At 47.3% G+C, this 26,054-nt stretch overlaps 1 protein-coding gene across 1 annotated transcript in view; it reads left to right on the top strand.

Moving 5' to 3' along the window:
- Positions 1-26,054, top strand: part of STAB2 (stabilin 2) — a 139,388-nt gene that overhangs the window by 13,298 nt on the left and 100,036 nt on the right. The window contains exons 4-10 of the mRNA XM_041738716.1: positions 3,910-3,995; positions 4,766-4,835; positions 11,220-11,315; positions 16,709-16,834; positions 17,655-17,851; positions 19,675-19,808; positions 25,566-25,699. Coding sequence (XP_041594650.1) covers positions 3,910-3,995; positions 4,766-4,835; positions 11,220-11,315; positions 16,709-16,834; positions 17,655-17,851; positions 19,675-19,808; positions 25,566-25,699 — 843 coding nt within the window. The remainder of the gene's footprint in view (positions 1-3,909; positions 3,996-4,765; positions 4,836-11,219; positions 11,316-16,708; positions 16,835-17,654; positions 17,852-19,674; positions 19,809-25,565; positions 25,700-26,054) is intronic.

Genomic DNA, 26,054 nt, shown 5'->3' with positions numbered 1-26,054 from the left:
ATGGGCCTGCCCTGATATCCCTGCCGTGCTCATGCATTGGCTGGAAGCAGATATGGGAAGCATGTCCTCATGAACAGGATGGTTGCCAACAGAAAAATTATGCTCCCACAGTGCACATCTGAGAGGTGCATTTTCATAGCAACTCTACCTGGAGAAGGGCCTCAGGAATCTGCCTTTGTAACAATCCTTCCCCCCACCTCTGTCTCCACGTGACTAGAAACATCTGGTCCAGTGAATCACCCTCAGAGGAATAGCTGCTTACAGTTTTACAAGAAGGGCTTCCTAACTGCGTCCAAAGGAAAAAAGGGGCCCAGACTTCGTGGACATAGCATCACACTCTTGGGAACTCAGATGTGAGACGCTCCCTAATTCCTCTGTGACCAGCCTTTGGCTTATAATTATATTCTTAGTAGATGACTTTGCCTTGTTTTCTGCTCTATAAGTTATCATGAGGCAAGGGCCAAGCAGAAGGGACAACCCCAGAGGATGGAAGAGTTGTATCTGCCTCAGGAGAGGGTCTGGAAGAGCATGTGTAAATGGGGGGGAAAGGTACAGGCAGGGTGTGGAGGAAAGAATATGTCTGGGCAGCAGGATAGACAGAAAAAAATGGCAGATAAGAGAGGAGGTGGTCCAGTGCAGGGAGGAAGCTAACAAACAAAACACAAGTGTGGGGCACTGGGATTCTGGTGTCATTGCCTGCAGAGTAAAAATGCCTGGGAGAGAATTTCTGCAAGTGGCCCTGGGTGCTGAGTCCCAGGGCTGGGGAGGCCCTGTGTTCTTCTGAGCCAGTCTACAAGGCAAAGTATGGGTCCCCCAGTGAGTACATTGCACACCAAACCATGGGCAGAGGCACAGGAACCAAGAGAGGGAAATTGTGGCAGAGCTGTCACCCCTCTGTCTTCCTGGTCCTGCCCAGAGGTGGTCCTGATTCCCAAAACACCATCTCAGCCCAAGAAAGACCTAATAGCAGAAGACAATGGAAGAAGAGCTATCTGACAGCCAACATTCTATGAAAACGCTCTCAGCACACCTTGCTCAGCCCTGAAAATGCAAGTGCTTCAAGGGGGTTTCAGATGAACTTCGAAGTGTGTACTTGGCACCTGCTCAATTAGGCCCTCTCCTTCCTCTTCATCCCCACCTCCCACTGCTCTTTTTAGGATAAAGGCCACTGTCTTTAACAAGGCTCTTCTTTAATGACCTGGCTGTTGCCCCCTCTTAAGACCAGATCTAACTCAACTGGGCCTTGAGGGTTAGGTTGTTCGGAGTCAATGTCGGTAACTTCCAGCAACTGGATTGAGGAAAGCTCATCCCAGTTTGCAAACTAATATTTGTCTGATTGCCTTTTAATCCATGCCTCTCCCCAGTACACTGGTAGGACCATGGAAATAAGGGACCCAGTCTATGTGCTCACTGTGTACATCCAGGACCTGACAGAGTCCTGATTCAAACAGATGCCTAATAATTCATTTCCTGAGTATTGTTATCTATGATAGCACCAATCTCAAAGATCAGAAACTAGAGAGGTTAAGGAGTATCCACTCTAAACAATAACAACCATTTATTGAGCACCTACTGCAACCTGCAGGAAGACACTTGAACTGAGTCTTAGAGCCATGCATTGATTTTCCCAAAAGGGTACATCTAGCAGGAAATTGAATTGGGGCTCGAACCCTGGAGGTCCTGATTGCAGAGTCTGGGTTTCCCAGGTGACTTATAAATATTAGCTACATGTCAGTGTGTCTTCTCCTTTGCTTCCCTCATAGACGCGTCTGTTATCTGTGCTGTGATGGGGTTGCAGCAGTGCTTGAGGAGTCTATAGCATAGCGATGAGCAGCGTGAGCACCTGCCAGTGTTTGAAGCCTGGCTCCAATCCTGTCATGGGAAGGAAGGACACACACTCAAAATGTGTAATTTAGACTCTGCAGGCAAGGGGGGAGCCAGAGGCAACACTGTCCATGGGTGTGGAGCTTGACTGTCACCTCCCCAAACCTACAAGTTATCATTGCTTTTTTAAAGACCTAGCCTCATAATTCAAGTGAGCCATCAGAGTCTAATTAGGAGAATGGCTTTTCTCTGTGGTTATAAGTTTCTTTTTCCAATGACTGTTTTTCAACTTCTTTGGGTGCTGGTTTCTTGGAAGACATATGGCGGAGCAGGCTTATGGCACAGGAGCGCTTTGTCGAAGGGTGTAGGCGAGGAGGAAGGGCTGGCAAGTGGACACTGCTGGTAGAGCAGGGGTGAGTCCCTCATTACCCCTGGCCAGCTGGATGGCTTCGGGCAAGTCACTACTCTACTACTACTTTGGGCAAGTCACTCTACTACTCAGTTTCCTTTTCTAGAAAATCGGGTTAAAAATGGGCCTTAACTGCAGGGGCTTGCTTTGAGTAGTCAATGCATGCACCCTTGATTATGATCTAGACCTCCGTGACATTAGCCATTTTGTGGAAGGCATTTGACTCACTGACTTTGATTTGGGATAAGAGTTGATCCTGCCTCATTCACACAAACATTTCATTACCGTTGTGTGACTTCCATCTGGTGCTGGCTAATCCAGGCCCCTTATTTCAACAGTTAGGACTTGCCCAGGCCAGCATGAAGCCCATGCTGACTCAGCATTCAAAGTGCAGGACAATGGCAAGTAGAAAAGGGAAATGCTCTTCAGCCTCATGATGGTAACACCTGAAGCTTCACTTACCCATCCTGTAAATAAATCTTCTGTCGGGTTTTGGACCTTGTAATATCTGACTCTCTAGCTAGATGTCCCTCTGTCCCAACGTGGAAGATGGTGTGTGACACATAGTAGGTATTCCCTGGATGTTTAGTGAACAACTGAAATCATCTAATAAGTGTCTATAAAAGCTCCCATTCAGATCTGGGCCGAAAGTACAAATCCATGCTTGTTAGGAAACAGCTTGTGAGCAAATCTAAATTCCTTTGCCACATAAAGCACCTCATTAATTGGCCCCAACCATCCTACTAATCCTCCTCCACCTGTGCTTCTCCCATGTCCCAACTACCGAGTTCTAACCCCACTAAACCTTAGAGCATTCCCAAGATGGGTCATGCCCTTTTACAACCTTGTGGACCCGTACACATTCTCTGTTTCTGAAATGCCCTTACCTTTTAAGCATGGTCAGCTCCTACCAAGCCTTCAAAACCCCAGCTTGAATGCCTCCTCCTCCAGGATGTCCCCCTGACCTCCCAAGGTACATCGATAACTCCCTTCTCTGAAGTCCCTCAATCCCCTGTCCAGAGCACTGAGGAAGAGGCCGGCTTTCAGGTCGTCCTCAGGGCGGGACTAAAGTCCTAGCTTTACAACTTGGGCCAGTTAGGTGGCCTCTCTGATTGTCAGTCTTTTCATCTGCTAACCTGAACCCATAGCAATGTCTCAGGGTTTCAGTGGGAATAATTTAATTAGAGAATTAGAAAGTAGGTGCCCCTGGGTGGCTCAGTGGGTTAAGTGCCTGCCTTCAGCTCAGGTCATGATCCTAAGATCCTCGGGTCCAACCTCAGCCTCATCTCCCTGCCCAGTAGGGAGTCTGCTTCTCCCTCTGCCCCTTGCCCCACTCATGCTTTCTCTCCTTCTCTCTCTCTCTCTCTCTCTCTCTCTCTCAAATAAATAAATAGAATCTTTTTTAAAAATTGTAAGGTTTAAAAATTAAAAAGTGTGAAGTATAGCAAATGCTCAAGAAATGGCAGACAGTGCAATGTCTTCCACTACAGCACCTGACTACATGGTGATTCGCTCACCTTCCGCACATCACCATGCATGACGTCGGCAGGATCTTTCATGGTTTCTCATCCCTGGCAGCCAGCACACTAGCTGGCACATAGTAGATGCTCAATGCATTCTTGCAAAATGCTGTGTGCGGTCATGCATGGATGACTCTGAGCCCTCTGATCCCCTAGAGTGTCCAGGAGGAGCGAGGTCCCCCTGCAGCGGCAGGGGCAGCTGTGCAGAAGGCATGGAAGGAAACGGAAGGTGCTCTTGCCAGGTAAGTTCTAAGACATGTTCTCCTTACCTGTCATCCTTCCGTAGACACATATACTCCAGGTGGAATCTCTAAGAAGTAGCGATATTAATAAAAAGAATGTAGGATCTGCAGCAAAATGATCTCTTAGGGGCTGCAGACCTTTGAGAGAGTCACATCCCCCCTCAGCCTTAAGCACATCCTTCTATAAAATGGGCTTAATCAAAATACCTATGCAATTGCATTCATTGAAAAAGTGCAATGAGATGATATATGTGAAAATATTTTGTGCGACTCTACAGAGCCATGGAAATCACCATGTTTGTCCCCATTAATAAGCGCCACTCTCAGCAGGCTAGGCAGTGGTCAGCAGTCAGCCATTACCCCATGAAAGTGACCCTTTGTGAGCTTCAAGCCTTGGATAATTAAAATGCAGAGAAATCCTTCTTCAAGGGATGGAGCTCAGTTGTCTTCAGAAACACAGAAGTGAAAGAGTGTTCACTCTGGAGTGAAGTTATGATGTGACTGCTTGCGCTCGCTCTCTGTGTACCTTCGGGTGACAAAGCAGCTCCTTCTGAGGAGCTCCAGACTCTTGGTGAACAGTGGTGCAGGGGTTAGTGCAAATGTTATAGCATAAAAACAGCCCAGTATGATGGCAGAAGGAGAAAGAGGAGCTTCAGGAAAGGGCAGGTACAGTTGAGAAGCAAGTGCTGACAGGCCATGAGTTAGAAATCCAAGGGCTTCGTGGAATGTAGAGTACTTGGGCCTCATGCCATCTCCCTGCTGTTCCACAGGATGGGTTTGGGGGAACGGCCTGCGAAGCCTGTGCTCATGACAACTTATTCGGACCCAACTGTTCAGCAGGTATGTCTGATTTCTGTGTGATCAAATGCATGTGTGAAGGCCAAAAGTCAAACCTGGCTGATACCGCTGAAGGCCCCAGAATGGCTGTTCCTTGGCTGGTGGCAGGAAGGGGTGCACCAAACTGTTATGTAGACCCAACTCAACACAGGCAAAACAAAGAGGTGACAACAAATGCAGTCTTTGGAAGGAGAGGCAGTGTCTTCCGTGGCTCTCAGCACCCATGGCAGCTACTCACCAGTAGTGCTTTCTGTCAAATTTGGCAGCATATGGTTCCCGCCCTCCAGGCCCCAGGCTCCTATATCCACCTGTTGCTTGCCCTGGAGATCTTTCTGGTCCTGGTTTCAGCAGAGACCTTCCTCTTAAGGGCCTCTTCCATGGCAGGTCCCACCTCATTCAGTTCCCTCCTTTTGGGAGTTCTCAAATACCTCAGGTGATCAGGGATTACTGGCTCCATTTTGCAGATTAAACAAACAAATTGATACTGGCTTGTGCGTTCTCTTGTTTCCCCCCAGAAGTAGATCCTCAGGCAAGGATTTCAATATAGGTAGCATATTTGGCACGTGACCCCAGAGACATCCAGAAAACGACATAGGGAAGATAAAGGGGACACCATCAAACTGGAGACAATTAGATGATTAGAGCTGGACGGCCCAGGGAATTGGGGAGTAAGGGTCAAACATTCATTTTAGAGTTGTCCCACCAGAGGGAGCGGGAACCACAGTGTGGGACAGAATAAGGATCCCTGCCCCCCAAAAAATGTCCACATCCTAATCCATCGGACCTAGGATTATATTTCACATGGCAAGGGGAACTGCGGTTGCAGACGGAATTCAGGTTGCTGATCATCTGACCCTAAAGAAATTATCTTAGGTTATCTGTACCCAAAGGTCCTTGAATGTGGAGGAAGAACGCAGGAGACAGCGTCAGGGTGCTGAGATGTAAGGAAGACTCTGCCAGGCTTGACTGGCTTTGGAAACAAAAGGGAGCCGCGAGCCAAGCAATGAGGGAAGCCTCCAGGAGCCGGAAAAGACAGTGATGGATGCAGCTGCCAGCGAGCACTTGGGCAGAGCAGCCTTCCTAGGAAGGGCTCTCAGGGGACTGGGGTGGCTGGTGCAGCCTGGAGAATGTGGGATGGTCGGTTGGGCTTGCCAGATTCAGTCTCCCAGAGGTCGTGTCAGGGGGCCTTCACCCAATGTGACCTGAGTTCCAGCTTTTCTGGAAACGCTGATAGACACTGCTTGATTCGAGTACCATTTGCAATGAATCCTGTGGCCCGAAAGCGGACATCTCACCCCCATAGACCTGCACGCCGTGGAACAAGTCTGACCTGCAACAACGCGGAGGCGTTATCTCCTGGTCCACGGCCCCTTGAAGGCAGGAGCTGACCTGCTCAGGGAGGAGACGCGCACCACACTTTAGTGGGATGAATACGAGCATGAATGAGGGTATAGATGAATGAACAAACAATCTAGTTCACTCCAGCCATACTGTCCTGACCCACAGGCTTGACTTTGAGAGGCAGCATGTAGGGATCATCAGGGCCTTGGTCCACACTCAGGCCGGGCCTCAGCCTGAGGGCTTCTAACCGTGGGAGCCCTAAGTTCACCAGGCACATGCTCCGTCTTGTCTTCCTCCGTAAAAACAAAAACAATACTGTGTCCCTCAGTGTGATTATGAGGATATAGTGAGAACATCAGTGCACAATACATGTCAGCAATTATTATTTCCAGGACCAATTATTCTCCAGTGACCCCCCAAATTTAGGTCTCTGTTCATCCACCACTCCACAGAAGATTATTTCACGAGGGTGTTGCCAAAAGCAAATTGAAGACAGATGTTGGTATTCAGTGTGTTTTTAACATTGCATGTTACATTGAAGGGCGTGCTTCCCAAACCAGTCCTTTCCTAATCATCCTGGGATCTGAATCACATATTTTAAATAAGTATTGGAAAGGGAAAAAAGACAGCATCCAACACTGTTTACTAACAGGAAAGCCAAGGGCAGCGTGGGGATGAAAATCTGGAAAGAAGATGAGCCCGTGTTGCCTCCAAGAAATGGGTGCCAGTTACTGATAAGCACAGATAGACAAGGAGGCTGTGAACGTTTCTAAATAAAGTATCCTCCCTTCACATTGTTCAGGCCCTGGAGGAAGGGGAAGTGAAAGGAGAGAAGGTGGATTAGAAACAAAGTTTTAAGTGAGAAACCTAAACTGGGACTCAGGAAAGAAAACCCCTTGCTCTAGGCTCCAGTCAGTAGAACTCTGGGAGATGATGGAGGGTCCTAATCTGCACCATGCACACAGGTGCTTGGTGCTCAGAATAGATGGATGGATGAATGGACAGACGGACGGATGGATGAATAAATGGATGGATGGACAGACCGATGGAAGGATGGACAGACGGAGGGATGGATGGACAGATGAATGGAAGGATGGACAGATGGATGGACAGACAGATGGACAAATGGATAGATGGATGGATGGACGGACGGATGGACAGCTGGCTGTCTTGGTGATGACTAGCCTTCTCCATTAGCAAGGACAAGGGGGACTCGCAAACCTTTTCAGCTGGGCGTCCACCGGGTGCCAGTATCAGCCCATGCAGGGAGGCACTGGTCCTCAGAAGTGACGTGCTGCCCATAATGGTGTGCTGCCCGTAAGTAGGACAGCTCCATGAGCTGCAGGTTATTTTTAACACTGACTGTAACCTGCTGCCAGAGCATTCTCTTACCCGCTGGTGAGGAGTTCAGCCTTGATTGGACTGACACCCCAGGGCTTTCACCTGTGCTGCCAATGTCCCAGCCTGCTCCATGTCTCACTACTGGTCAGGGCGGAAAGCAAAGCTCGCTTTCTCTAACGTCACCCTCAAATCAATCCCACGATTTTGTCTTGTTAATAATGGTAGCTAGCATCTGCTGAGCACCAGGCGCTGTGCAAAGTTTGCCACGCATGCTCTTTTTGGATCCTGACAACAACTCTGCCAGCTGGGTCCTCGTGTTATGGATAAAGAGGCAGAGAGGTCACTCAAGGTCAAGCAGCTGTTTCAGAGACAAAGAAGAACTTGACTCCACCTATCTGGCTTCGGAGCCTGGGTGGCCAAACGCTGCACTCTTCCACCCCTGCTGAGCATCCACCATGTGCAAGGCCCTGACAAATGATAGGAGTCTAATGAGGAGACAGATTCATCCCCCAGGAGCTGGAAGGGCAGGTGACAGTTACAAGCCAGTGTGCACAGCACACATAGGATGCTGTGAGGAGAGGACAAGAGAAGACCACTTGCCAAGGGGCAGGGCCCCAGGGGCTTCGGGCACTGTCCCTCAGACTCAACGTGGCTGTAGCTTGGACCATGTTAAAGTCACACACCGCAAGTGTTGTCGTGTCTCTGGAGGTTTGCTGACACCAGTTCAACAAATTCCAAGGGATCCTTGAAAGACATCTCAGAATCCCCCTGCAACTCACTTCTTCTCCCCAAGGAGATTTTCTTGGCGATAGCTTGGGACCCTCCACTATGCATCAGGGGCTCCCAAAGGCCGCCCCTGCTGGGTCACTGAATCCAGACAGTGGCTGTGCCAGAAGACAGGACACAGGGAGAGGCTCATACCACACAGTCCAGAGGGAAGCCCAGTGGCAAAACAGCTCCTACAGTTAGTATCTAAGGTGGGAGCCAGGCTGGGTTACATTCAATTCCCTCTACTGTCTCTTGCCCTCTTCCACCAGCCAAAGGACACATAGGGCCTCAAACCTCCAAGTCCGGCTCCCACTATACAGTGAGCCCTTGAATTTAGGTACTGTAGACTATACCCAGTGCCTTCTACAGTGACTGCCACTGCGTAGGAACTGAGGTGTTTTTTAAATTGAATTAAATTGATCCTTCTCCACAGAGATGAAGTATACCCCGTCTGCACCGCAGTTACCTCTGAGACCAATCTGACTTCTCTCCAGAGCTCCTGTTCCAATAGCCCCAGCCATAGGTGAACATCAAAGTGCTTTGTTAAAACAAAAACAAGGGCAAGTCAGTTTTGAAGTGAGGATGACAACTGCAAATCCAATTTAAATTTTCACATAATTTGAATAAATGGCCTGAGCTAGCTGTGTCCCACTTGCATATGTAGTGCAGGGTTGATGAGCCCCACCTCACGGGGTGCAGCGAGCAGCAAAGGAGATAAATCATGTAAAGCATGTGGCAAAATGCCTGATGGACAGTAAGTACTCAATAAAGAGAAGGGCAGCGCCAGTTCTAGGGTAAGGTGAGGGAGGGACATGCCTCAGGGGCCAAATTTAAGGAGGCATCAAAAACTCAGTAATCAAGATAAGTCATTTCATTTCTCAGCTAACAAAGGGCCACAAACAGGTGGCTTCCAAAACTGGAATTTAGGGTCTCGGTTCTGGAAGCTAGAAATCCAAAATCAACAGGTCGGCAGGTCCATGCTCCTTTCGAGTGCTCTGGGAGAGGCCCCTGCTATTCCCTCACGGCTTTGGGTGGGGCAGGTGGTCCCGGTCTTGAGACAGCACCACTGCAATGTCTACATGGCAGTCTTGTCCTCTCCTCTTCTTAGGCCCAGTCCTATTGGGCTAAGGCCCATCCTACTCCAGGAGGACCTCAACCCAGCTATCGATCACTAGATAGATCAATAGATCTATCATGTCCTGGCATTCATCCCACTGCATTGCGATGGGCTACCTTCTTCTGCCATTAGATGTGGAGGGCTCAGACTTTGTCTTGTTTATCTTTAGGTCATTAATCCCAAGCACTGAACATGAGAGATGTTCAATACATACTTTGAAGGAAGGAAGATAAATTAATGAGTCATCCTGTGTGCTTAGAACCTGAGATGGAAAAAATGAAGTAATGGAAATGAAAAGTAAAAAGGTTGGAGTCAGGTTGGATAGAGATAGAGCTTTGTTTAACAAAGAGAGGGATTTAGATTCCATTTGGTTAGCAATTGGGATCGCTGAGATATTTTGGGGAAAATCACCTGCCATTACTGATCAAATGAAATGGATGGAACGAACAGAGAGGTAAGAACTTGGACAGCAAGGCCAGAGTCTCTTCCTCAGTCTAGTACCACATGACAGTCTAGGCAAGACACCATAAGTTCACCAAGAGGACAGCAGTTCTGATGGGTATCAAGAGCAGGGGATTGAGGTGGGACACATGGCAAAGAATTCAAAGGATTTGAGGTCTTACCGGATGTTTGGAATACTTTATTTATTCTTGCTTCTCCAGCATTTGGTTAGGTTTTTAAGCAAGTGGATCTTCTTAGTTATGTTTCACTTGAGTTAATATTAAATTGCCTGACATGCACTGAACATGGGTGGTAGGCAAAAGAATGGCCCTGCAGAGAAGTCCGGATCCTCAGCCCTGGAACTTGTAAATACTTCAGGTTACATGGCAGAGGAGAATTAAGGTAATTAGATTAAGATAATAAATTTGTGTTATTTTAAGTCACAATTAAGTTGTGGTAATTTGTTATAGCAGGAAAAGGAAACCAATACAATGTTTCACAGAGGGCCAGGCCTACGGTGCTGGTGACCCCATCAGATAGTAAATCTCACCATAAATGAGCTACAGTCTGAGTGTAAGGAATTGACCATTTATTTCAAATGCCCTTCACTTGTCATTCCTGAAATGATCTGCCAGTTGGCTGAAAAGCTACCTATTTCAAGCTAGAAGTCTTGGCATGGTTATTCTCTACCCTTCCAAATTTCTTTTTTTTTTTTCTTTTTTTTTTTTTTTTTACTTATGATCGTCACACACAGAGGGGGGGGGGGCGGGCAGAGACATAGGCAGAGGGAGAAGCAGGCTCCATGCACCGGGAGCCCGACGTGGGATTCGATCCCAGGTCTCCAGGATCGCGCCCTGGGCCAAAGGCAGGCGCCAAACCGCTGCGCCACCCAGGGATCCCCCCAAATTTCTTTTTTAAACTTGAACTTCCACATCATTCAAGAAATAGGATTTATCCCAATTGATAGTAGATCCCCACTGCCAACAATAATTGAGCTAAATGGTAGCTTTTCTCCATTAAACATGACAGGTTTATAAAAACCATTAAGTTAATTCCCTTCTTCAGGCATCCAAAGATAAAGTAAGTAACTTAAAAGTAGAGAAAAGCACTCCAGTGCACTCCAGTGCACCAATACATTATCTCACAGGGATTTCTACAGCGAGCTAACACTATCCTCATGCTATACGTAAAAAAAATTGAAACTAATAAAAGGAAAATGAAGCCAAGATCCAAAGCAGAGTCTCTAGGACGTCAAACCCATGGTTCTTCCTGTCGCCTCATGAAGATTCCCAATAAAAACTATCTCAAAGCATCACTCCTCCAGAATCATCAGAAGACTATATCAGGTAATGAAAAAAATCCCCATTTTCTGTCTACAGTGTGCAGCTGTGTGCATGGAGTGTGCAACAGTGGGATAGATGGTGATGGAAGCTGCGAGTGCTACTCTGCGTACACTGGCTCCCACTGCGACCAACGTAAGTACTGCTGGCTTCCTGAATGCCTCGCCAGATCATGTAGGTACAGAAGGATGCATTTCAACTCTGCATTCACATACCAGGGCCCTCCAGGGGTGAGGTACCCTCAAGTATTTTCCTGAGAGTGTTGGACCCTGGCTCACGGGTGCCAACGTGTCCCGGTGGACGCCCCAGAGACTCAGACCCCAGACAGGCAGATGCAATTAGCAAGAGGGTTTATTGGACGTTTGCGCAAACGGGCTCTCCGCCTCCGAGGTGGAGGAGAGCCCCGATTAGCAATTACAGGCATCTTTTAAAGGCAAAGAAAACGCGGGAGTAGCATAGCATTCGGGTTTATGACATGATTGATCCCTTTGAAGGTCAGCGCGATCCTGTTCAGGGACTTTCTAGTCAGGGTGTGGGGGGGGGGGATGGTTTTTTTATCTTGGAAAAACAGAATGTTTTCCGTTGTTTAGTTTCCAAGAAGGTGCCTGGATGGGCTGTCTCCGGGTCAGGCCTGGTTTTACTCACAGGGGGGGGGGGTTTCTTCATTAGATTCCAGGGAGGCGCCTGGATGGGCTGTCTCTGGGTCAGGCCTGATTTTACTCACGGGGGGGGGGGGGTTCTTCAAGAGAAAACCAAAAAGTAAAAAGATGGGGGGGAAAAGGAAATGAAAGTATGGGAGGGAAGGGAAGGGAATGGGAGGGGATGAGAGAGAGGGAAGAAATAGTATAGAAGAGGGGAAGTCATGGGAGATTTGAGAGCAATGTTCCAACAGAGCTGTGGTTTAGGAAGGTCAAGCTGGTGGCCGGGTGAAAGATGGAGCAGAGGAGGCTGGACCCTGGCTGATGCCAGGGCAACAAGTCGGCCGCCTAGTAAGGAGGATAAGGCATGCTCTCAATTGCATGTCTCAGGGACAGAACACATGGAAGTTCCCTAAGGCTAAGTGATTTGCCAGAGGTGACAAAACTACCAGAAAGAAGAGCTGGGACTCAAATCATTTGAAATTCTTTGAACAATCTATCACACCGGGTCCAAGAATGAGAAAGGAACCACAGGGTGATTGAAACAAGGGAAGTTTAGTATAAAGAACTAGTAAGCTAGGGTACGAGAGTGGCTATGGACATGCCAAGTGACCTCTAGGGCTGCTGGGGCATAACAGAGCAAGGAAAAACTTGGAGAGGGTGGTTCGTCCCCAAGGCTGAGCTCACGTTCTGTTGGAGAAGGTACGGTGGCTGCGCACTGGGTAGAGGAGACAGGTGCTGCTGTGCCCAAGCTGGCCTAGGACAACAGCCCTCCAGGGCACTGATGAGCCATGGCCGGAGGGTGAGAACACAGAGGGAGTTAAGTGTTGTGAGTGTTGGAGTTGGAGTGAGCAATGTCTGTGTGTAGAAAGGGCAGTGGGAAGGTGGTCACTGGTTCCGGCTGGGGGTGCAAGGTCGCCAACAGACTGTGCACTTAGAGTGGTGGCTGAGGCAGAGCATCACTGAGTGTCCTCACAGGGCCCCTCACTGGCAGACTATGCAGCAGGGCCCAGCACAAAGGAAATCGCAGAGGAGTCCCTTTCTCCTGCGGGCGGGCGGGGGGGGGGGACACTCAGCACCCCTACCGGCCAGACTCCACATATCACTGCAAAGGAGAAACACTCAGAATCCGGTCCATTATCAAAGAGTGGGTAACGAAGGTTGAATTTGGAGCTCATCCAAAGACAAAGTGGACATTCTTCCTGTGACACGGAGCTCACTTATAACTTCTCCTCCCTCTGGATGTTACTTTCCGGATCTATAAAATGAAGGGATTAGACCAAGATTCAGATTCAACAAATTCAAATTCATTTAATTGAGAGTCAGCAAGGGGCTCTGCACAGTAAGGAGAACGAATAAAACACAGCCTTCCTCCCATGGAGGAGACAGACACACAAGTGACCGACTCAAATCAACAGCAGATGAAACTCGGGTGGACAGGATGATGCCCTCTGTAGATGTCAGTCACCTCCCTCCCTGGTCATTCCTGTCATTGCCCAGTGGACTTATGAGCAAAGACCTTTGGAATAAGACAGGAGACCCCCCACGCACACACCCGGAAGCCAGCCTAATGGAGAACACTGACCGATTTGCCTCCAAATGACAAAAATAATTCCACTGAATCAAAAGATAAATAGACTGGGGCAAAATATTTGTAACTCATGTGGCAGAAAAGTTTTTATAATAAGATGAGGTTCATGAACCCAATTTTAAAATTTGCCAAAAAGCGGCTACTTCCCGGGAGAAGAAATAAAAACTAGACCACAAGCATAGAAGAGGTGCTTAACCCCATGCAGAAAGGCCAGCTGATCACAGATTAATTTAAAACCATAGTGAAGTGATATCGTAGAGCTTTGAAGGTTTGGTTGATGGTTTTGCACACGATGTTACACAGATTGCAAAGATAGAAAATATTCATCTGTGGGTAGGAGCAAAATCATGGTGCTGCCAATGGGGAGATGGGTTACTATAGCCTGTGAGGGAAGTTTATCTATTCAGTTGTAAAATATGCTTACAGTTTTCTGCCCTGGCCCCAAATTTTAGGAATTTACCTGGAAAAAGAGAGAGGCAAGCGCCAGTAGGTAAAAATATATGCCCAAAGAAATTCACATCGGTATTGTTTGTAAGAACAAAACCAGCTGGAAACAACCTGAACGTCCCTCAACAGGAAGTGTGAAGTGAGCTGTGGAGCACCCCATTCCAGTTGGGTAACGCTCGCTGTTGCAAGGAACAAGCACAAGAATCCCACGGCTTCGCACTAAGATTTCAAAACTGCACTGAGACATCCCAAGCTACCACATCAGACTCACGAGGGTTTCATAGGATATTTTAAACTTTTGTGGGGGAGACAGTGATGCATCTGTAGTAGAATCCTGGGCAAACTGCTAACTTGAGGTAGTTCACGATTTCAGCGTTGGGTAGCACTACATCCTTTTCAGCGATTTCATCTTTACAGAGCTGTGTTTTCAATGGTTGCTAAGATAAAAAGCAAGTATCATGCAGAAATCCTTTTGACTGGACTGAGGGTGGTAGTTTCCTGTCCGACTCCAAGGTTGGAGACGTGGCATCCCAAAAGCTCACATATTCTACTTCTAAGCAAATGTGGTTCTTCGAGAATGAAATCAAAATATTTCTCTCTATATTGACCACGTTGCTTTTTCAAATGGCTACTAAGGTCTCATGACACACTTACTGAATTCCTCAGTTCTGACAACTTAATACGCGGACCTGGTAGATATTTCTTTTAGATTGAGGCACCATGAGAAAATTAAGACACTAAGCACCATGACCTGAGAATTTGGGGAACCTCCAGCTTAACACAGCAGGGGTATAATTCGTACTCACTGGGGGTGTCCCCAGCTGACATCTGCTTCCACCACATGGTGGGCAGGGGTCCCGATCGTCCTTTTCAGCGCCTCTGCCATTCTGCAGCACCTCACAATGCTCTGTTTAATGCAATGGAAGGAAGAAGAGAGGCTGGAGAAGTCCCTGCTTATGAGATCAAGAATGACATATCCAACTTCCCCTCAATAGTCCATCAGTGTAGTCACGTGACCCCCACCTGGCTGCAAAGAAGGGTTGGAAATGCAATCCTTCAGAGGGCAGCCACTTCCTGGCAAGGATTCTGCTCTACAGAATGATTGAGGGGATATTCTCTACGAATGTTTGGTTCCACTAGCCACTTCTGGGGACAACAAATGAGACATTCGTTGGCCTTTGGAGGGCCGCGCACGGACTGCTCTTTGTTCCAACATCTTTTCAAGGATGTTCATATTGCAAACAGCCTCTGAAGATGGAGGGTCTCTGTAGGGAACCAAGTGTAGGCATGTTTCCAGCCTGTTCTGGCTCTTGGCGGGTTACATTTCTGCTCAAAATTCATCCTCTTTGCCTGCTCCGTGATGATGAAGGGGCATTTGTAAATATGTCTCATTTGCCAGCCAGCGAGGTATACATAAAATCTTACCAAGAGAGAGTGCTGGAGGGACACTGAAGAAAGAAGGGATTTCTCCCCCTGTTTCTGCTTTAGCTCACTTGCCAGGGCCCCAAGGAACATGGGTTTTTGCCACTGCTCAGCCCTGCACAGCTTCTCCAGGGGTAAGTTCCTGCAAGGCCCTGCTTGCTGCAGTGTTTGCCCACTGCGTACTAACGCTTGACTCAGGCAGCAGCACAGGCCTGAATTCCACCACACAGAGAAGTGCTTGCTGTTCAGTGTGCCTTCTCCTCAGGGCCGTGCATACCAAGGGAGCTGCAGGGAGGGCCAACCACACTGCCAACCCCCACATAGCTGGGCCTGAGGCTGCCCTGGCCCCAGCCACACACAAGAGTATACTTCAGTTCTGAGAGGATAGCTTCTTAGCGTCTGGTTCTGGAAGCACCCAGTGGCAGGCAGCTTCCCCAGGCACCAAATGAACCCTGAACCTTGGCACCTTCTTGAGGGTGACCTTCCCTGGAGCCCTCAGAGGAAGATCTCCAGCAAGTCTCACCAGCAAGGCACTTCAGCACTTTCTCCACCATTTAGTGACCAAGGCGTGCCCTTTTCCAGTGACATCTGGATCTCGGTCCTGGAGAGAGGAGGGCTCTACCTTGGGAATTTACTTCAGCCCTAAGGGAATGGTTGCTTTTTATATACCCACTATTCCTTCATTCTTTAGCATTCTTTTGAACTTTCATGAATTTTCTGCTGATAACTCTTTATGCTAAAACATTCCCTGTTCAAATAGATATATGGTTTCTGACTCCTGACTGGACCCTAACTAATACATTGCCTATTATTAAAAAACAAACAAACAAACAAACAAACAAACAAAAACCTTAGGTTCCCTAAGATTGGGGCTCCTCTGCTGCATACATACACTGCTCTGCATTGTCCCAGGACTTGGGGCTGGAAGAGCTTGTGCAACACTGCCACCACTCTGGCTGCTACTCTTGATATGAATAGTAAACTGTCTTTCACTTCTGAACCAAGGGTCTCATAACTTCTACCAGCATCCGTGGAACTTAGCTTTGCACATTGGATCATATGCCAGATTCCTTATAATTCCTGACAACTATCATGCTTCCCTAGATGATGAAGTACTACGTAGTTATTAGAGATTAAAATAGATCTTTAAGTACCTCCCTAGTATACTGTTAAATTAAAAATCAAGTTGCTAAATATCTTCACAGGTTTCCATTTTGTTTTAAAAAATCATCTAAATAAATTTATAAGTGAAGGTAGAACAGGAATCAGAAAACAGTTCGTTTTTACTTCACACATTCTGTGTTTTTTGAATTGTCCACAGTGAGTCTTTCTCAATTACTTTTTTGCATCACAAAGAACACTGCGTTGGTTGAGATTTTTAGAATCAGTTATTCTACTAACGTGGGTATCTCAACCATCTTCTTTTGCAGCCATCCCTGAATGTGCAGACCTGCTCTGCCCAGAAAATTCCAGATGCTCACCTTCCAGCCAAGATGAAACGAAACTGGAATGCAAATGCCTTCCCAATTACCAAGGCGATGGCCACTACTGCAAGCGTGAGTCGATTTTAGATCCTGCTGGTTCATTAATTGAGACTTTTAAGTTACTCGACAGAAAAAAAAGCAAAACCTCACAACCTCCGTAAGATTAACCCAATGGCACTTTTATCTCTCTCTGTGTTAAGTTGAATGAAATACATCTAACAAGTGCCAAGCACCTGCTCATCCACGATAGCCTTTCACTAAATGGCAGTCTCTCCTTATATCATCAAAGCACATAAATAGATTTTTACACATAGTTTTATATCAATTGTACCAATGTTAGGATGAAATGGAGTCTGTCCCCCTTTCTTTCCTTCTTTTTTCCCTTTCCTGTCCATGCTCACTTGCTTTGTGAGAGATTGTGTTGTGTATTGTTTATGGGCATGAATGCTGGTGGCAGACTGCCAGCATTCAGATCCCAGATCTACTTATTACTAGATACATGACCTTGGACAAATTCTCTAACTTGCCTGTGCCTCTGTTTTCCTATCTATCAAATGTGAATAATAATGGCTCCTACTCTAGAGAGTTGTTGTAAGGAGTAACTGAGTTAGTGTATGGCAAATGCTTGGACCGGGCCAGTACATACAAATACTACAAGCATTAGTGCTTTCTTTCAGGCTATTTTATATTTAAATCCACACATAACATGGCATAGCAATATATCAACACAGTATCTGTAGTTATAATCTCTGACAGCCTTATACAAATCTGTTCCACAGGAGGGGGGCACCAGGTGGGTAAGATGAACTGTTTCTTACTCTCTCCCTCTCTTAAAATTATCAAATTACCTGTGCAATTTTGATGAGCTCTTATCCTGTCATTGTCTTTCAAGCCATCAATCCATGTTTACAAGCAGTCTGCCATCCTCACGCACATTGCACGTACCTGGGACCGAATAGGCACAGTTGCACATGCCAAGAAGGCTACCATGGGGATGGCCAGGTGTGCTTACCGGTAGACCACTGCCAGACTAACTACGGAAACTGCTCTACAGAGTCTACAGTGTGCATATATGACGGGCCTGGACAGGTGAGCACGTGATGCAAGGAACTAGGGTGTCTAGAAGTAGGACAGGTCACCAAAGGTAAACCTGTGCCATAGGTAGCATTTGTCTGCCAGGTTCTCCTACTTGGCCCTTTCAATACTCAATTTGGGCTTCCTCTCCAGGTAGACCTGCCTCTGCTCAGGGGTAACCTCACTCTGTCCCCTCCCCAATCCATCCTCTGAATTCATACTTTCCCAGATCCCTAGGAAAAACTTAACTGTCCTACCTCCTCTTGTGCTCCGGTCCTCAATGGTGATGGGCAACATATTTAGATTATATTAACAAATTAGGGACAGCCCGGGTGGCTCAGTGGTTTAGTGCCACCTTCGGCCCAGGGTGTGATCCTGGAGCCTTGGGATCAAGTCCCATGTCAGGCTCCCGGCATGGATCCTGCTTCTCCCTCTGCCTGTGTCTTTGCCTCTCTCTCTCTCTCTGTGTGTGTCTCTCATGAATAAATAAATAAAATCTTTTTAAAAAAAACAAAATAGATTAGCAAATTCACTGTTAAACAAGTCTTAGGTGAATATGCCATTGACTTTCACCCGCAATCCTCCATTCTCTCTCATCTTTTCAAAGTCATAGAGGACTCTTGGAACCAAAAATATTCTATCCTAAAGAGATGAGCACTGACAAAATGTTGGGCAGCCCCAACAGAGAGTAGGGAGCAGTGAGGATATTCTGGGGTGAGACCTTGTCCCTCTAACTCATATCATAACCTTGATGAGTAAAAAACAGCCAGGTCCAGAGAGTTTTCTCAGGAATCCAGTTGAAAAAGCCTTTTCACTGATACCTCATCCATCCATCAACTATTTAACAGAAGCCCACTGTGTCCATAACTGCACATCAAGCTCAGTGGAGGAAATCTATCTGTATAGAAGGATATTGCTGCCCAGGTGAAAGGAAAGGCTTCAGTACCCAACCTCAGCAGAGTCATTTGTTCCCGACAATCCAATCACTCCATGGCAATGCTCATGGAGTTCTCTACAGAGAATCTGCCCAATCTTATCTTCTGAGGGAAAAAAATGTATATCACACGCCATTTCTGTTATCAATATCTGAGGTGGGTTTGGAAAGAAATGCAAGGAGCTGAGCCTCCATCCTCAAAATGAGGACCCTTATGGGAAAAGCCATATTACACTCTGAGCCAAGTTCCCAGGACGTTAGGAGTGAGATTAAAAATAAACTTTGTCTCCAAAAATGGATCCAAGGCAAATTTTTAAGTCTTAGAAGCCCATCGTTCGCACAGATGCAAGGCACTCATTATTCCCAATATTCCAGAGCAGAGTTCCTCAACTTTGGAATTACTAGCATTTGGGACTGGATAACCCTTTGTGGTGGGGGCTTTCCCATGCATTGCAGGGTATATAGCAGCACCCCCAGCCTCTGGTGACAAACCCTCCACCCTCTGTTGTGACAATCAGAAATTTCTCTAGACATTGCCAATGTACCTTAGGTTGAGACTCCTAACTGAAAACCACTCTTCTAAAGCAATAATATTTCCCATATGAGCCTCAGTCTCCACTCACCGGTAGACAATCTAAAACCAGGAATTATGGAACCAGAAAGGCCCAGCATTAGGAAACAAGAAAGCCAAAAAGGTAAACTTAACAACCAAGGTGTAATTTCTCAATGAGCAAAATATATAGACCTGACTCCCAATTCTGAAAACTTAGACAAATTTTTCATTTAAGCCCACACTTTGGACCTGCCAGTTTTTATGGCAAAATACAAATGAATTAGAGAAGGATGTCAGCCTCCATGACTAATAAGAGCCCTTTGTTTTTCTCTCCTGGTCGGTCTCCTGAAGTCTCACTGTGAGTGTAAGGAACATTACCGCAATTACATACCTGGAGTGGGGTGCAGCATGGCCGATGTCTGTGAGTCTAATAACCCCTGTCACAGGAATGCTAACTGCAGTACCATCGCACCGGGCCAACCCAAGTAAGTCTGTTCAGCTCCACACCGTCTTAACATGTGGTGGCCAGTCAATGCTATAAGTTCCCTGAAAGGTAGGAAATGTGTCTGTCTTGATTCCACCTCCTCCCCCACCTAGCACCATGCAAGAAGTATGGTAGATACCAAGTAAATCTTTCTTTAATCACTGAATCATTCAACAATTGTTTCCTTTATAATGATCCTTAGAATGTGCTGACACACGGACCTGGCCTGATAACTTGGTGGTAAGTGGTCAGAGCGTGGGTGAAGGAAACCACTGTCGCCAGGAAAACACTTGTCTGCTGTGATGACAGGCATTTGACCTTGAACATGTATGCCTGCTTCCTCATTCATGAAATATTGCTTGCTGGTGGTGCCAAACAAGACTGGGGAAGGTGAACTAATAGCAGTGCTGTTTCCTGGACTCCAGGTTTTAAGAGAAGGGACTTACCGAGAGTAAAAATATTTGTGTAAAAACTCCTGAGGCAAAAGCAGCTTGTGAAGTGGTAAGAAGGTGGCATTTGGAAGTGAAAGACCTAGGTTTGAGTCTCAGTGCTGGCAGCTACCAGGTGAATGACCTTGGGAAAGTGACACTGTCTCTCCGGTCTCAGTTTCCTCCATGTATGACGTGAGCACGGTGGTGTTTACTATGTTGTGAATATTATATGAGAGAATGTTCTAGAAACGACTATGCAGCTATACTCTGTTTTCATTAGTGGGTGGACTGGAGCTAGAACTCCAGTATTTGACTTCCAGACAGAGGTGCTACCTCTGTGTCACTTTCTGTTCCCATTGCCATTGGCATCTGTGAAGGACTCTTTGCTGCTGTGACCTCAAAGCCATAGCAGACATCAACCTATGTAACTACTAACTGGTTTCTGTGTCTGCAGAGCCCCTTTTTATCTTCTTCGAAGCTTATACTTTTTATACTCAAGTCTTGAATGGGTGGATCTGCCCAGATAGGTTTCATGATTGTTGTGTTTTATCCAGGCAAATAAGTAGATCTGTACTCACTGTGGGTAGAGTCAAGAGAGCTCAGGTGTCAGACACCTGAGTCAAGTCCCAGCTCTGCCATTTGCCTTAACCTCTCTGGGTTGTGTTTCCACTCTCATGAGAGGAGAACTGTACTTTTCACTAGGCCTGTGATGAGGATTCCAGAGAATATGTTCACCAGCCTCTGAGCAGAACCTGGCGTGTAGACAGCACTCCACACATGTGAGTGCACACGCCAACATACCACAGTCATACATGCAGGCACGTAGGCACCCACACATATGCGTGGACAGCTCAGACTTTTTACCATCCTCTCAGAAAGTCTGAGTACAGTGCTTTAAACACTTGCCCTCCTTTGTATTTGAAAGGATAAAATCAAAAATGAAACTGGAAGGAACATCAGAATAATTTAAGCGGCATTAAAGCTTGTGTTTAGAACATTGGTGGGGCCACCAGTGGATTTTTAGGAGGAGATGTATCACTCACGAACCTCCTTGGCCCTCTTCCCCCCAAAAGATGGACAGTCTGGGAAGGCTACAAAGAAGACAGAGCTAAAGACTGGCTACATTACGCTGAGTAAATATGGGTCTAATATCACTAACTTAGTTCAGGTAATTTAGTTACCTTGGATAAAGATTCATTCTGCTTATACCTCTTCATATGGCAAAGGTTCTAAGCAGAATATTCAAAATCACACAGTGTTAGTCATAGATGTCCACCCAATAAAGAACAAGGTTAAACGTGAGCCCTCTTGCTCATCACTGGGGAGAACTTGGACAGGCCAAGTAACTTTTCCTTCACCCAACAAGTCTGCTAGAGACCTAGAATATCTCCCTGGGAAGAGTGAAGCCGATACATACATGCATCCTTTTAGACTATAAGCTCCATGTTGATGATTACTAAGAAAAATAAATAAATAAATAAATAAATAGCTTCCGGCCTTGGCCTGGCACCTAATTTTAAGGGCCCTCTTCTAGCCCTACACTAGGTCCACCAGGGCAAGGAGTAAGGGACATGATCTCCTAGGGCCCGAGCCCCCCTTATAGACCACACTCAGGTACCTCTGAGTGCATGCTTCCAAACCAGCTCCTAGGACCCGCACAAGTTCTTCCTGGTACCCCAGAGTATGGCTAAGAGCTGGTTGTTGGCGGGGGTATGGATGAACAATCCACCACTCTCACAGATACCCCTTTGGCTAGAGTTCCACCCAACTACTGTTCTTGAAACAACCATTAGGTTCCCAGATTCATACACTTGTGTGTGCTAGTCCCCTTGCAGAGACATTGCCCTCCTCACTTCCCCTAAGCCAGGCTAGCTGATCCTTCACTGTTCATCACTTCTTGGCCTTTGGGGTAAGATCGAGTGATCATTCACTGTTCAGTTCAAGTGTCTCTATCTCTAGGATGTCTTCCCTGGCCCTCGATCACCCTGAACTGTGATGAGTACACAGCACAGAGGTGATGAGCACAGGCACTGCCACCGACAGGCTATGTGATCTTGAGTGAGATACCTAACCTCTTTGTCCCTCTGTCCCCCCCATTAGCCCACCTAAAATGTGGCTAATAACGGAACCTACCTCATAGCGTTGTTGTATTAGGTAAGATACCAAGGTGAGGCCCCTGCAAAGGTGACTGGAATAGCAGCTATCAACAGAGGCTGGCTATCAGTCTCACCGATCTCCATGCCCAGTTGCGATGCAAGGTCCTTGGGGGTCCCGCCCTCCTCATCTTTAGTGCAACAGCTCCTGTCACTGATTAAAACAATGACATGAGTGACACTTTGGAGGAACAAATGAATCAGTGAAGGACTGAAATGAACAAGCAAACAAGGGAAGGAAGCAACCAGTCAGTCCTTTGGGACACCCTATAATTTCTAGATCTCAGCCAACACTCCATGTAAGTAATTCCATTGCATAACTTATAAAATGCCAGTGGCTTATGGATATTTTCAGAGCTGCAAGACAGCAAGAGGCCTTCGCTCCTAATAAAGAAGCAACTTGATTGCAGGGAACATGCCACGGCCACTGAAAGCATTGAAGTCAGACACCCCATCTCGTGAAATCTCAGATTCTGGACTAAGATTTTAAACAACAATGAAAAGTGTTTATATCCCACACATTCCATTCGGTGCTGTGACCGTTAAAACAATTCTCCTGCCACTCCTAGACCAGCCAAGCCACTGTACGCAGAACAGACTATTGGCCTCACCACAGCTTAGGGAAGTTTTAGAGAGAAACATACTTGGCAGTTTGTTCAAGCTTCTTCTTGCTATTATCAGCTGTCTTGAAATGACATTCCTGTAATTTGGCACAAGGACTATTGTGTCACCCTAGGAAGTACCAGTCTCCCTGTGGGCTTCGCAAATTCACCGTCCTGGAGTACAGCACCTGCGGAGGAAGCTGGTGCTTGGGTAGGAAACTGTTATTTGACCATGTTGAGTACACGTAACAGTGAAACCACTGTTTCACATTAGTGGTTCCTCCAACTCTATCGACATTTGGGGTCTGGAGGACCTGTCGTTGTGGAGGATGCCCCGTGCATTGTAGGGCACTCAAAACATCCTTGGCCTCCAGCCGTCGGATGCCAGCAGGACTTTTATCTCAGTTATGACAACCAAAAATATCTCTGGACGTTCTCAAGTGTCTCCCGGGCACTCTGGTTGCTCTATAAAAATTCCAGAGTCTCAATCAGTAAATAATCTGCCCATCACCCATCCAACCAGGAGACTCACATGTGTCCCAGAATTATTTTAAGTGGTCCTTTCTCCTAGAACCTGTCCCATATTTCTCCAGGCACAAGTGCTCACTTCCCCCTCCGTGCCCCATAGCATCCTATTCAACCTTCCCTCATGGTCCTTCTCTGGAACTCAGCTGTGTTTAGGGACTTGCCCTGCTGTATCCTGGCTCCTCCACAGGATGGGTGGCTCCATTTTTCCCATCTCACCAACACTGTCACCATTATTGTCATAGTCATCACCATCTACCAAGTACGGAGCTCTTCCTACATGTCAGTCACTGTGCCAGCAGTCCTTGGTGCATCATCTCCTCCGTTGACAACCCTAAAGGTGTTAGTAAACCCATTTCACAGATGAGGGAGCTGAGACTTCAGGAAGTCAAGTGGCTTTATTTTGTTGCTAAAAATTGTTTTCAGGCCCATCTTCAGCATGTGAGACACTAACAGGGCCAGACATCTGTTATCATCACCTTTGTAGCCTCCTTCCTAGCAAGCTCCCTAGAATTAAGTAGGTACTTGGCAAATAAGCAGTTCGACAATTAGGCATCATCCCAAGTGCTGGATATAATGAGGAGTGAGTGGGATGCAGGTCCTAGGCGAGCTTCCCATCCAGCAGAGGAGATACACCTCAGGCAGAGAGGGCTGTGGAGGAGGAGGTGCCCCCTGGCTGCTCCGATCAGGGAGAGTCAGGAGGCCAGTGATACTCCTTAGAGCAGATCATGCCTGAGCCATGAGGCGAGGCCAGGAGAACATTGCCGGCAGGGCACATGGCCTGAGAAAGACATCACAGTCTTAAAAATTTGAGATTGCTGAAATTTGCAACATGCAGCAGGAAGGAGACACAGGCAAGTCCCCCAGGCGTCTTATGGGCCAGACCCTCTTCCACGGGTGAACAGAGTCCACGTCGTTTCAAGCTCCAGGGTGCCAGATTTCCCTTCTGGAGAGACCCCTCAGAGGGTTGTGTGAAGGACTGATTTGAGGGGAGGGAAGGGAGGGTGGAAAGGCTGGTGAGGAAATCAACACAGCCATCTGGGCAGGGGTAATAAAACCCTGAAATATTTGTTCAGCAAACCTGCTGAAAATATGTCTGTTTGCCATGGGATCGTTTTTGGAGACACAACTGGACTTGTGAGTGTGTAACCGTCCTTTGGAAGCCTCTCCCCGACGTGAGTCACATCTGTGGGATGGACAACGGCGGCCTCCCTGCACCTCTCACCTTGCCACGGCCCCCCGCCTTGTGTCAGGTTCCTCACTAACCCCGGGACCCTGATGAACGTCTCCTTCCTAAGCACCAAGCACCTTGCCGGCTTCAGTCGGTGACCAGCAAACCTCAGTGACATAGCGGGGCTGTCCAGAGCCAGCCCTGGAGCCAGCCCCTTCCTGAGCCCGGGAAGCCGATGATTGAATTTTCGGGATTGTGCAAGCTGGCTAATAGCCGACCGCAGTTTGAGACAGGCCAAGGTGCAGTGTGACCCGCGGGGACAGACTGGGCTCCAACCTGACTCTGCCGAGCACTGGCTCTTAAATGCTAACCGGCTCAGCCTGCTAGCACACCTTTACACTTTGTCCTTGACTCTTAGTCTTTTATGAAACTGTTGTATAAAACTGTGGTAAATTTCATTGTTTATGTGTTTATTGCAATTTGAGTGCCAGTTATCTTTCGACCATTCAGCAGGCACCTGCTTAAACCAAGCTCTGCGCTAGATCTCAGCACTAACGCAGGGCATAAACGTGCACAGGGCAGCCCGGGTGGCGCAGCAGCTTAGTGCCGCCTGCGGCCCGGGGTGTGATCCTGGAGACCCTGGATCAAGGCTCTCTGCATGGTGCCTGCTTCTCCCTCTGCCTGTGTCTCTGCCTCTCTCTCTCTCTCTCTCTCTCTCTCTCTCTGCATCTCTATGAATAAATAAATAAAATCTTAAAAAAAAAAATATGTGCACAGCCCTCACCCTTTCTCTGATCTCTAACAGGGAGTTGGTCTGGAGGCTCTCAATACTCAATGGCTCTAACCCCTGAGACTGTGTTTTCACCTTCCCCGTAGATGCACTTGCCAGAAGGGTTACGTGGGTGATGGCTCAACTTGTTACGGAAACATCATGGAGCAACTGAGGGAATTAAACACTGAACCCAAAGGAAAATGGCAAGGAAGGTTGACCTCTTTCATCTCACTCCTGGGTACGCGGCTACAGGTGTTGATTGACACGTAAAGGGCAATCATCTTGCAGCCAAGGCACCTGCAAGGCACAATCCTTCAGAAAGGGACAGGGGAGGCATCTATTGTAATTGGGCCCCTAGGGAGGCATCATGCAGGCCAGAGGGAAAAAACAGGCAGCTCTTTCCAAAGAGACAAGGAGGTAGTGCCAAGAGGTCCAGCAGTGCAACAGGTGGTAGGCAGAATGCTGAGGACAGGGTCCTGGGGTCACTGGAGATGAACAAGTCTGCAGTAACAATGTGATAGGGCAGCTACTGATGTGAGGATGGAGACCATTCTCTTTCCCTGGACCTTATGGGTCCTCCAGATGTGAAGCAA

The sequence above is a fragment of the Vulpes lagopus genome, chromosome 23 (genome assembly GCF_018345385.1).
Source record: "Vulpes lagopus strain Blue_001 chromosome 23, ASM1834538v1, whole genome shotgun sequence".
NCBI lineage: Eukaryota > Metazoa > Chordata > Mammalia > Carnivora > Canidae > Vulpes > Vulpes lagopus.
The sequence above is the reverse complement of the archived record's forward strand: the minus strand, read 5'-3'. Positions and strand labels throughout refer to the sequence as shown.